Raw genomic sequence first — 12,192 nt, 5'->3', positions numbered from 1 at the left:
CTTCTTACAAGAATAGCATTCTTTCGCAACTCTGTAAGGCGTCATGGTGACTTGCTGGTCACTTTGTAAGTGCCTACCTGGACGGTGTACCTTGGTGAACTTTATGTAATATATCAGTATGTCATTTAATGCACAATCCTTTGACTTGAAAAAATGTATACAACTGTGCCTTGGACTTTTAACAGGCAGCACATCATGCCTCCTCGTCTCTCTTTTTCTGGTGTTTAATCTGAGCAGTGGGTTCAGTCATAGTCAGACTGCGGCAAACATGGTAAAGTTCCCCATCAGTGTTTCACCAGCTGGATTAATTAAGCGTCACTGCCTAGCTCCATTTTTTCATTGGGGTGTTGCAAACTGGGGATGTCCTAATTCTATCATTCTTTTTGCATTTGTCACCTGGGATTCTCCTATAAATAAGAATGTGCCCTTATCAACTCACTGTTTACCATGAGATATAGGTCATACAGGAAAGGCTGGATAATTGTGTGATTTTCACCCCATTATTTACCAGTTTTCAGAATAATGGTTCCTCAGTATCCTCCCAAAGTGACTACTTAGTTGTTTTTAGTTGTTAGATTTTAGCATCTTTGGTGTGTTTCAGTCCATTGCAGTTGCTATTCTTTTTAAGTCTCAGATTGTCTCAGTTTTAGATCACTGTTCAACAGAACTGTCCATGATGATGGAAATATTTCATATTGTCTCTGTCCAGTACGGTGGCCAGCTAGCTCCCTGTGGCTACTGAATGCTTGAAACATGGCTGTTTTGACCAAGGAACTGAATTTTTAAAATTTAACTTGGTTTGAATAGCCCCATATTGAATAGCCACCCTCGTGGCTAGCATATGGAGCAACGCATCTCTGGACAGAATAATTTATTGGTTTCTAAAATTTGGAAACTGACGGGATGAATGGAGGAGATTTAAACATCAACGAGTACTCTGGATAGTGACACTGGGCTAATTTACGCTCCTCACTTGCTGCAGAACCTCTCTGAGCCTAGAGATCAAGTCCATGTTCCCTGGTACCATATTCACTGACCCAACCTCCCTTCCTAGCAACAATCTCCACTTCACTCCATGCTGTTCAGCGACCCAGACTCCTTCTTCTACAAGCCAGTGTCTTGCTCACTCTAGTGCTTCTGCTAAAGCTAAGCCTGATTGAGTTCACAAATGCTTATTAAATACACACCGTATTCCCGGGTGCTAGGAATGCATATTTCCTACTCTTGAGTGACTTAGAGTGCAGTAAGGGAAACAACTGGGCGAAAAATTAAAAGGTGGCATTTTAAGTGTTACCTTGGAAGAGACACAGGAAGGGCCTCCTTCCCCAGATAGGGGAAGAACTGGGGAAGAGAGAGCTTCTCAGCTGAGTCTGAAGGGGTACCTAAGGATAAAGGATTGACAATGTTGCTGAACTCAGGTTTAGCTAAAGCCAGTACTCAAGAGACAAGTGTTGGCTGGCAAGGAAAGCTTGCTTTGTTCAGGACACCTGCAACTTGGGGAGAAGGCAGACTCATGTTCGAGAACCAACTCTGAAGGTTCTGCTTGACCATAAAAGTTTTTAAAGGGCAATAGAGAAAGCTAACCGCAGTTAATCATTCGGGGAGGGGGTCAGAGTCTTTATTTTCCACTGTGTTCAGACTCTCTTCTGATTGGTTGGTGGTGAGGTAACGGGGCGGTACTCCAGGAATCCTGTGCTCAGCCTAAAGTTACCATCCTCCACCTGGCTGTGGGCCTTTGCTCCTTTAGAAGAGCTCAAAGATATTTTGTTATGTTTTTTCCTTGAGGAGGAACCAGGACCCTGCCCCACTGCTGCACTATTGTTTCATGACTGCTCTTCCTTTGTTTCTGCATCCCCTCCCTTCCTTGATCAGCAACTATTAGGATCTGCCCTTTGGTACTCAGGAATGGTCAAGGAGGTTGAATGAAGCCTATTTCCTACAAACAGGAAATGGGGTACGAGGAAAATCTGTGCCCAGGAGGGTCCCACAGGGTGCTGCTCTATTTCAGGAAGACCATCAAGCAATACCGGGGACAGTGGCACAGAGACAGCTGGGACCAAGGCGAGTTTAAGCAACTGTAAAGTCAGCAGCGTTGTCACGTGGGAGGGGAGGAGGCAGTGGCTGAAGAATCATGCAAGGACCAGATATTAATTTATAATAACAACCTTAATAATTGAGTGGTTATTACCAGCCAGGTTCTAATAATTATCTATTATAATCTTTACTATTTTATAGGTGGGGACATTGAAATACAGAGAGGTTCAATAACAAGCTCAAATTACACAACTAGTATGAGCAAAGCCTGCTTATGAACCCTGCCAACCTTGTTCCTGGGCCCACATGCTTAAGAAGCAACTTGGCCTTGGGGGCCCAACCAATAAATTAGGATTTGATCTGGAAGGTGATGGTGAAACAGGAGGGAAGGGGACAGGGCACAACCATTAAAAGAATGACATAGAGACTTCCCTGGTGGTCCAGTGGTTAAGAATCCCCCTTCCAATGCAGGGAGCGTGGGTTTGATCCCTGGTCAGGGAACTAAGATCCCATATGCCTGAGGCAGCTAAGCTGGCATGCTGCAACTACTGAGCCCACACACCACCACTAGAGAGCCCTGGCACCACAACAAAGAGCCCGCATGCTGCAACTAAGACCTGATGCAGCCAAAAATAAAATAAATAAAATTTTTTTTTTTTTTAGAAAGAATGACACAGCTGCTGAGAATATGACATAAACTGGTTAGAACCAACTAGGTCCAAGATGGCAGAAGATTCCACTTCCAGTGGCCCTTGAACCTTATTATAGGCTCATTGTCATCCACTAGTATATACTAAATGACACACCCACAGGCGCCAGGATAGTTCCAAGGACAACCATAAAAGGCCAAAAAGTGGGAGGTGGCCCAATTCCCCATCTCTTCCCTAAATATTTGGAATAAGCCTCCCACTTGTTAGCCTATGAAATTACCTAGCCCATAAAAACTAACCACCCCTTATTTTGGTAGCTCTCACCTCCAGAGACGGCCCATACTCTATGGAGTGTGTATCTCTCTCAATAAATCTACTTCTTACCTATCACTTTGCCTCTTGCTGAATTCCTTCTGCGCTGAGACAAAAAGAACCTGTTTCATAAGTCCTGAGAGGAGGTGTGCGGTTTCAGCTGAGAGGTTGTGGGTTCGAGTCTCATCTGAGATGAGACTGGGTTCGAGTTCCACCTGAGGTGCGCGGTTTCAGAAGCATGACAGGGTCAAGTTAAGGAGTCCAGCAGGCATTAGACATGAATCCAGAGGTTGGAGCGGGACTCAGGAGTCCTTAGCACACACGTGATGGCTGACTCCGGGGAAGGTGTGTACCATGAGGAGATAAGACAGAACTCCTAGGGAAAAGGACAGAAAAGGAGCCTGGGGGTGTGGGGGGGGAGGGGGGGACGGGCAGCGGGAAGCTAGAGGAAAGTCAGCAGACAACAGTGTCATGACAACCAAGGGAGAAGGCTCTTAAAGATGTTGCCAAGTGAATTAAGGCCAGGCTCCTCAGCGGGCTTTGACTTATCCCTGGTCCCTGATAAGTTTCGGGAGAGCCATTATGCAGAAAGTGCAGTCATTTGGCTTGGAAGAGGAGTGAGACACAGCCTGACTTCTTTCACCGTATTGGCCCCTTGAGCTCCTCTCACCCTTCAAGAAACAAATGGGAGGGGGGTGTCTCTGCAACCTTCTGGTATTTCTTTTTTAGAAGTTCCCAGCCCTGTGTCACCTGGGGAGCTTTAAAAGATAGTGATATTTATGGCGATGGAAATCAGAACAGTGGTTGCCTCTGGGATGGAAAGGGCGGAGATCGATTGGGAAGGGCCACGAAAGAATCTTCTAGGGTGAAAGAAATGTCTTCTATCTTGAAAATGTTGTGTGCTGAATTTGTTAAAACTCACCAAAATAAACACTTAAGATCTGTGCATTTCATTGCAGGAAATCATTGTAGGAATCATGGTAAATGATTCCTCAGAATTGTCAAAATTGACAAAGTCATCAATGCCGGGGTTCTACCCTGGACCTTTAAATCAGAACCTTCAAATCTGGGCCCTGTGCGTGGCTATCTGGAAGGCTCCGCGGGCGACTGTGATGTGCAGCCCGGGAGGAGACCATCGCTGGGGCGGCCAGTTTCCCGACCCCACGCCCCGGAGCTCTGGCACTGCCCCACCACGTTCCGCCTGGAGTCCGTCCTTCCACACGTTTCTGTGCCAGTCGGTCCCCGCGGGGCTGTGAGCTCTGGGCCCCCCGGGGAACCAGCTCAGGGCCGCCCAGCGGTCGGCAGGAGGCCGGGGGCGGGGTCGGAGAGACCGCTGAGTCGGGAGCCCGCAAAGCCGCTGCCCTGCGGGGTGCGGCGGGCCCTGCCAGGCTCACGGGCCGGAGGGAGAGCGCAGGCACCCGCGCTGCGGGACTTTAGAAATTCCTGAAGGCCCTCGATCGCCGGGACCCGGCCGCCTGACCGTCCAATGGTCATGAGAAGACCTGTCGTGTGGCATGGCCGGCCGACCTCGTGGCGCAACGGTAGCGCGTCTGACTCCAGATCAGAAGGTTGCGTGTTCAAATCACGTCGGGGTCAGTATTCCTTTTCCTAAAGCTTCGGTCCCTTTTCTTAATTCTCCTCATTTTCAACTCTGTCGGAGCCCCATCGCGCAGATTAGAAAAGAAGCACTTCATAGGGGCCGGAAGGGGAGGGTCCCGCCTCGAAGTCTCGAGTCGCCCCGTCGGGGGAGCGCAATAATCTCGCGGTAGTTTTGGCGGTAGATCCGGGTACCGGAAATCTGGGCCGATAGCAGGGCTCCCGAGGACTGACGTACGCTCAAGACAGAGGGTCGGGTGCTTGCGCAGGCTGGAGGGTCGCTCGGCAGCCAGAGCCCTGCGAGCCGTCTTCGTGGTGCGGGGCGGGATCCCTCGGGACGCGCTCCCTTCACAATGTAGTTGGCGATCGCGCTTCCCCTGCGAAGAGTCCAGACCCCAGAGAGGAGATCCTAAACCGTTTTCCTGTGGACGAGGTGGCCGAGTGGTTAAGGCGATGGACTGCTAATCCATTGTGCTCTGCACGCGTGGGTTCGAATCCCATCCTCGTCGGCCGGCGGTTATCGCGGTCTGCCTTCAATTTTGTCATCCAAGAATTTCTCTTCTTACCTTCCGTCTGCCAGGATTCAATTTCTCTGTCACCCTTCACTCTCTCTCGGTTACAGCCGCGGATTTCGTCCCTTCTACCCTGTTTTCCAGTACGGCCAAAGGTTGGTTAGGAAGGCACCCGGGCGTTCATTCACCAGCCATGGAACTGACCTGGCCAGGGAAACGAGGGGAGACAGCGCTTGCGTCGGGCGCCGTGGCTTAGTTGGTTAAAGCGCCTGTCTAGTAAACAGGAGATCCTGGGTTCGAATCCCAGCGGTGCCTTTGAAGATACGGGTAGCTTTTGCGAATGTTGCGGGGAAAGAGCCGTAGGCATCTGGCTTGATATACAATTTTCCACATCTCCTCAGGAATCTGCCGTTTGCTATCAGGCGGCCTTTTCTATTTCCGGTTGTGTGCGTCAGCACTACGTGCGTGTTCTCAGTCTTGCACTGTGTCTGCACCTCCGTCTGCCGCCAAGCACCATAGTCGCATTATCTGTGCTTGTCAGTATTTTGGCTTGGATGTTACTTCCCGAAACGATCAGTGATTCGGTTTTCATATTCTGTTTTCCTGTCTCCCAAAACAATCTTATCCATTTTAAATTTTCCAAAGAGAGGACGGATCAGTAATTTGTGCTTTACATAGATCCATATTGAGAGAGCTGTCATCAGTTGGCCGGTTAGCTCAGTTGGTTAGAGCGTGGTGCTAATAACGCCAAGGTCGCGGGTTCGATCCCCGTACGGGCCAGTGACGTAATGCTTTTAAGTAAGACTGTGGACCGGTAATTTCTTGTTGCCAGGGAAGGCTGGTGGAGCAACGTTTCCAATCCCGGAACTTTACACACCCGAAAGACAAACGTGTCTGAATTCAGCCCAACCAGGGAAGGCTGGTGGAGCAACGTTTCCAATCCCGGAACTTTACACACCCGAAAGACAAACGTGTCTGAATTCAGTCCAAAGTCAGTGTCTTGAGAGGAAGAAATTTTACCGAAACTGGATGTCTTTCTGTGGTCAGCCTCTAAATCTCCTGAGCATAACGGGGGCTCCTGGAATTTACTATGTGACTATAGATGGAAGGCTGCCAAGGATTGGAACCAAGATTGTCTCAGCCCATACGTCTGGCATTGATCAGCGTAGTGTGAGAAATGGGGTCAAGAATGGAGCTAGTAAGTATTTCTAGTCTTTCTCCAGAGCCAAGATATCCAGTTTGCCCGGTCCCTGCCTGTCCTCTTCAGGAACTGAGAAGATGACCCCTTCCGCTTCTCTTCTGGATCACCTTGCTTCCGACTGTGCTCTTACTGGATCTCTGAGCCCATATCTGTGTCTTACATTTCCCCTCAGATCTGCTGTTCAGGAGCAGGAACCATATGTTTCCCCACGTGGCCTGGGATTCCCACCCCTCTCCCAGCACTGGCCCCAAGAAAACTCCACAAAAAGACTGACCCTCATTCCCATTCCTTTGGCTCATCAACCCCACACAGACACAGCCTCAGCCTTAGCAGCAGCAGCAGCACTTTAATTCCACAAAAACTCAGAAAGCCAAAACTGATTAGAACACTCCACAACAGATGGGCTTCAAAACCAGCAACATCTGAACCCTGAGAGCAGTGAGACCCCTCTCAACTCACCCCCACTACCATGCAATACATTCCTTTTAGCTCCACCCAGGTTATGGCTGGGGAAGTGGGATGGTAGGGGGCCAGAGGGCAGAAGCTGGAGGTTATCCATCTGCAAGTGTGTATCCTTGTCTGCATGGTGTGTGGCCAAGGACCACTCAAGCTCCCACAGCCCCTGGCACCTGAGATGTGACCACTGGAGGTCAGGGTGGCCACAGTGGGGGCTGGAGCCTCCTCTGTTCCCCTTTCTTGATAACATATGGCAGTCATGTCTCCAAGCCCAGACCTAAAGCTCTGGGTTCCCAGAGATGGTGCTCTAACTAGGGAAGAGAGTTGGGAGAACAAGGTAGCTGCAGATGGCCAGCTGAATGGAAGCAGAGCATCACCCCCACCCACCAGGAGAGCCTTTAGAACTTCCCCGTATACACCTGCGTAAGGCCCAGCGAGTGCTCGCGGGCCTCCTAAATGTATCTGGAAGAGCCTCCAGTACAGGCCTCCTCTCAGCAGGCAGGTCCCACCAGGGCTCCCTGAAGAGTCCTTAGGATCCTGCTGGACCCTGGCGTTGCCAGCCTTCTCCTGCCCTCCCCGTCACTTGCACAGCGCCTCCAACACCTCCAGGGTGCGTCGGATATCCCGGACTTGGCGCGCCAGGCCCTGAACCGGCTGCAGAGCCCGCTCCAGCTCTTCACAGCGTGCCAGCAGGGTGTACATGCCCTTGATGCTCATGTCCACAGCTTCGCCTAGGGAGTCCACGGCATCACGGTAGGTCTGGATGCAGCCCACGCTCAGCGCTGTCAGCTCCTGCACCGCACCCCCCAGCCCGCGAAGCAGACGGTCCACCCTGCCGCCCAGCTCCCGACTCAGCCGCTCCAGGTCCCGCAGCACGTCGGGGTCGATGGGAGGAATGGCCGGAGTGGGTGCGGGCGCTGAACAGGGCCGCGCAGGGGCAGGGGGCGGGGGTTGAGGGGCGCCGCTCAGACGGATCTTGAGTTGCAGGTTGTTGGCGACAAAGTGGGTGAGGTCGCCATGGCGGCTCACCGTGCCCTCGAGCTCCAGGGGGCTGGAGATAGTGGCGCGCCGCCCGCCGCCCGCGCCGCACTCAGCACCCCCTGAGGACCCGGCGCCGCCGCACGCCCCGCTCAACCCGTCCAGGCTGCGGCTGTCCTGAAGGCGGCTGGAGAACGAACGGCCAGCCCTGCTGGCTGCCGCCGCCTCGTCGTCGTCTTCCTTCTCCTGCTCAACATCCATCCCGCCGCCTCCAGGGCTCCCTCGACGGCAGATCCTCTCGGACGCAGGCTTGTCCTCCGGCGGCTCAGGGTCCTGGCGCCGGGAGGACCCATGCGGGGCCTGTTCGGGACCCGGCGCCCCCCGGTGGCTCCCTGCCCCAGAAGGCGTCCCTCCGCGGCCCGGCTCGTCCTCCGGAGCCTCCCATTCCGGCGGGTGGACGAAGCTGCAGCTCGAAGTCTGCGAGGACGCCCTGGGGTGGCGGCTCGCGCCCCCAACGTTCTCGGCCTCTTCCCCCTCGGACAACCCGAGGCCTGAGGGCGGCTCAGAGGGCGTTCGGCTGGGGCCGCCGCCGAAGATCGCGGCTTGCTCTTCCCCCAGAGCGAGAAGGTCCGCCTCGGGCCCAGGCCGCCCCCGGGGCGACTCCATACTGCAGTTGGGGGCAGGAACCGAGGAATTGGTTGGCCCCGGCGCGGGAGGCGTTGGCGGCGCCTTTAAGGGGCGTTGCAGAGGCGCGCCGATTGGCCTCCGGGCTGACAATGGTCAGGACGGGAAGAGCACTCTGATTGGCCCCGGCGACCAGGAAGTCCCAGAAGAGGAGCTATTATTGAACGACCGAACGCACGTGAGAGCCAGCGGGGGGTGGAGACAAGGAGGTGACAGCGGCGCTCGTCGCCCCCGCCCTTTCACAAAGTTGAGGGGGCGGATCTTAAAGACCAAGATCCCGAAATGCCGGAGTCCTCGGGGGGCGGGGCTAGGTCTCTTTCCTCCCACAATTGTCACGCCCACAATTGTTGCTTTGCAAACACTTTTCTAGTGGGGACCAGAATTGGGGTTCCTAAGAGGGGTTCCTAAGAGAGGTTCTTGGGATGGAAGTAGTATATCCTGCTTGGACCGTCGGGACTGAACTGCACCTAGTATATCAGGAAGGATGAAACCAGAATTCTCCGCAGAGCGTGAATGGTTCGTTCCATCGTCCTCGGCTAACAGACCTAGCAGAGGAATTGCCCAGAGCGACTCACAGTGGACCGCGAAGCAGGCTTAAGGGCTTTCCTGTACATTTCCCACTGTCCTCTGTCTCCTGTCCCTTCCAGGTTTGAGAGTCTCTGCTGTCGGAGGATGGTGTGTGATTTTGCCGCTACGTAAAATATTCAATAAATTAATGGCCCTGAAGGTCAAAGACCTGGTACCGTTCTGATCTTATCTCTTCCTTCTCTTGTCCTCACTGGTCCAGCTGTAGCCGCACTGGCCTCCTCACTGTTCCTGTGACAGGACAGACATGCTGCCGCCTCAGGGATTTACACTTGCTCTTGAAACTCCCCTCCCCCAACCCTTCCCCCTTTTTTGAGGCTGGGTCTTGCAAGAAAAATTTTCACCTTGGATATTCCTCCTTCCCTTCTCTCCTGCAGGTCCTTATTCAAATGTTATCTTTTCAGTAAGGCCCCACCTTACAATCTGCTTAAAATTGCAAGCACTTTCTCCATCAATTCCCCATCTTCCTTCCCTGCGTTTTCTCCATAGCATTTATCACCATCTGACATACTATATATTTTGCTTACATGCTCACGTACGTGCCATGAGGCTAAGACCTCTTTGTCTGTTTTGTTCTCATTTGTAGCCCCAGTGCTTAGAACAGTGCCTAGCGAATAGTAGGTGCTCAATAATATTTATTAATTAAATGACCCTGAGCCATTAATTTCCCCTTTTTGGCTTGAACTCAGTCAAGATGCGTTTCTGTCACTTGCACCCAGCATGAGACCAATGGTCTACTCCAAGCTTCTCCCCCTTTCTCTGGGACTGACCCCGTCCCCCCCCTTCTACTCCTCAGCAAGCAGATGCTCTTTATTCAGCAAGTGACAGAAAACACAAGTTGAATCAATGAAAACAAACAAAAACAAGGGGAATTTATTGTCATACAATAATGGTCTTAAGATGTCAGAGAGGCCGGCATTCAGTGCCCTAAGGCTGTCATGAAGGTCCTGGTTTCTTTCTGTGGGGGTAGCTTTCTTCATGGTGGCAAAATGATTCTGTCATTTGTCATTCTTTGTGGATTTTAGTTGTCTGATATGACACTATAAACTGGATGTCCTAACAGACTTTTTTTCCCCTCCCTCTCAGTTCAAGATGCCAGCTGATTCAGTTCCTGGTGAGGTCTCTCTTCCTGGCTAGCAGACGGCCATCTTCTTGTGTCCTCATATGATGGAAAGAGCTAGCTTTCTGGTCTTTCTTTTTTTTTAAGATTTATTATATTATTTATTTAATTTTTGGCTGCATTGGGTCTTCATTGCCATCCTCGGGCTAGCAGGGCCTATTCTTCATTGAGTTTCTCATTGCAGGCTTTTCTTGTTGCAGTGTGGGCTCTAGGTGCACAGGCTTCAGCAGTTGCAATGCATGGGCTCAGTAGTTGTGGCTCCCAGGCTCTAGAGCCCAGGCTCAGTAGTTGTGGCTCCCAGGCTCACAAGCCCAGGCTCACAAGCCCAGGCTCAGTAGTTGTGGTGCACAGGCTTAGTTGCTCTGTGGCATGTGGGATCTTCCTGGCCCAGGGATTGAATTTGTGTCCCCTGAATTGGCAGGCAGATTCTTAACCACTGTGCCACCAGGGAAGCCCCTGGCCTTTTCTTATAAAGACACTAATCCCATAATGAGGACCCCACCCTCCTGACATCTTCTAAACCTAATTACCTCCAAAGGTCCCATCTCCAAATACCACCACATTGGGAGTTAGGGCTTCACCTTCAAATGTGAATTTTGGAGAGACAAAAATATTCAGCCCATAACTGCAGTCATTTGCCATTCTTTTGGGCCTCCCAAGATCTGAATCCCAATTTTGAGGATTCTCCCACCTCATTAGGCAGAGCCCATCTCGCACTGCAAAAGCTGAAATACCAAGCAGTCACTTTCCCAGTTTCCCAAGCACATGGGTCAGGCTCTACCATGGTCTACTGGACCACTTCTGCAGTGGACTTTTTCCTGCCTGTGTGGGCTGCAAGCCTAGTCCTTTTAGAGATTCCATGAATTACCCAGAATGCTCATAATAACGTCTATTTCTGCTTCAATGAACTTGAGCTGCTTTCTGTTGCATGCAACCAGAAACCTTGGCTGATAAACTCCCACACCTTCCAGAAGGGGAGAAAGGACTAGCTTCTGTTAGACCTCACAGAACAAGGATGCATCTTTCCTAAGAGCCCCAGTTAATCTTCTGTCACATCTCACTGGCCTAAACTGGTTTACATGCCCAATTTAGTCACATTGGCCAGGGTAATACCATGTCTTATTGACTTAGGATTGGGTATCTGGAAGCAATCACTGGCAAGGTGATTGAAGAATTAACTGATTAGAACAGTGATGCTCCTCCTGGAGCTAGAGGTGGGTCAGTTCCCTCCAAACTCAAGTAGCAGCAACACAATGGGGGATGGAGGGGCTATGAGGGAGCGACCACCGTGTCCACTACATTAGGGGTCAGCAAAATACGGCCCGTGGGCCAAATCCTATTCTCCACCCATTTTTATATGGCCTGTGGGCTAAGAATGGTTTCTTTACTTTTATACTCCATCTCAGGCCCATGTGATGCCATGAAGTGACCCTTTGATGGATGTTGATAACCTTAAGTGCTCAGGCTGGGGTAGAATTTGGAGATGTGATCAGTACAGAGGGGATGAGAAAATGACACAGGCTATTGACTTCAGGGACATCTATTCCAAAAGAAAGGTATAGAACACCACAAGTCAGCTTGGCTAGCATCTCATGGTCATAACATACACACTGGACATTGACACTGATCCTCTAGATTTTCAAGCTTCCTGAACTCAGAGGTTTGTTTTTTTTTCCCCCTAGTTTATTCACTCCCCTGCCTCTGAAACAGTTCCTGGACTGTTGAAAGCACTCAATAACTATTGTCAAATGAATAAATCTAACTAAAATTATGATGTAACTACATCAGAAGGATGTAGGGCCAGAAAATGCACATGTGTATGGTGGCAGTGGAGTGAAAGAATGAAATCTGTACATTTTGTAGCAGGAAAACAATAGATAAAGCCTAAAATTGAAAACTTAAGAGGTAGCAACAGAAGCATGTGATTTGGAAATACGTGGTAAATACCAAAACCAAACCAAACCATAAAAGGATGTGGAATAGGCTGTCTCTGGGGAGAGAGAAATGGGCAGACTGTTGTTTTGTTTGTTTGTTTTTAAAGCCTGATAACATCGTTCAATTGTT

General features: G+C 50.9%; 1 protein-coding gene and 4 non-coding genes across 5 annotated transcripts; 4 read left to right on the top strand and 1 right to left on the bottom strand.

Moving 5' to 3' along the window:
* Positions 1–4,520: 4,520 nt before the first annotated feature.
* TRNAW-CCA (transfer RNA tryptophan (anticodon CCA)) lies at positions 4,521–4,592 on the top strand. Its single transcript has one exon. It is a non-coding gene; the product is annotated as a tRNA-Trp (tRNA).
* Positions 4,593–5,019: 427 nt separating this feature from the next.
* Positions 5,020–5,101, top strand: TRNAS-GCU (transfer RNA serine (anticodon GCU)). Its single transcript has one exon. It is a non-coding gene; the product is annotated as a tRNA-Ser (tRNA).
* A 244-nt stretch (positions 5,102–5,345) lies between these two features.
* Positions 5,346–5,419, top strand: TRNAT-AGU (transfer RNA threonine (anticodon AGU)). Its single transcript has one exon. It is a non-coding gene; the product is annotated as a tRNA-Thr (tRNA).
* Positions 5,420–5,810: 391 nt separating this feature from the next.
* On the top strand, positions 5,811–5,884 carry TRNAI-AAU (transfer RNA isoleucine (anticodon AAU)). The gene has a single exon. It is a non-coding gene; the product is annotated as a tRNA-Ile (tRNA).
* Positions 5,885–6,636: 752 nt separating this feature from the next.
* BORCS6 (BLOC-1 related complex subunit 6) lies at positions 6,637–8,486 on the bottom strand. The gene has a single exon (XM_057717126.1). It carries the CDS (start codon positions 8,403–8,405, stop codon positions 7,341–7,343), a length of 1,065 nt encoding a protein of 354 aa, XP_057573109.1. The 5' UTR covers positions 8,406–8,486; the 3' UTR covers positions 6,637–7,340.
* Between the last annotated feature and the right edge of the window lie 3,706 nt (positions 8,487–12,192).

This window comes from Hippopotamus amphibius, chromosome 17 (genome assembly GCF_030028045.1).
Source record: "Hippopotamus amphibius kiboko isolate mHipAmp2 chromosome 17, mHipAmp2.hap2, whole genome shotgun sequence".
In the NCBI taxonomy this organism is placed as follows: domain Eukaryota; kingdom Metazoa; phylum Chordata; class Mammalia; order Artiodactyla; family Hippopotamidae; genus Hippopotamus; species Hippopotamus amphibius.
The sequence above is the reverse complement of the archived record's forward strand: the minus strand, read 5'-3'. Positions and strand labels throughout refer to the sequence as shown.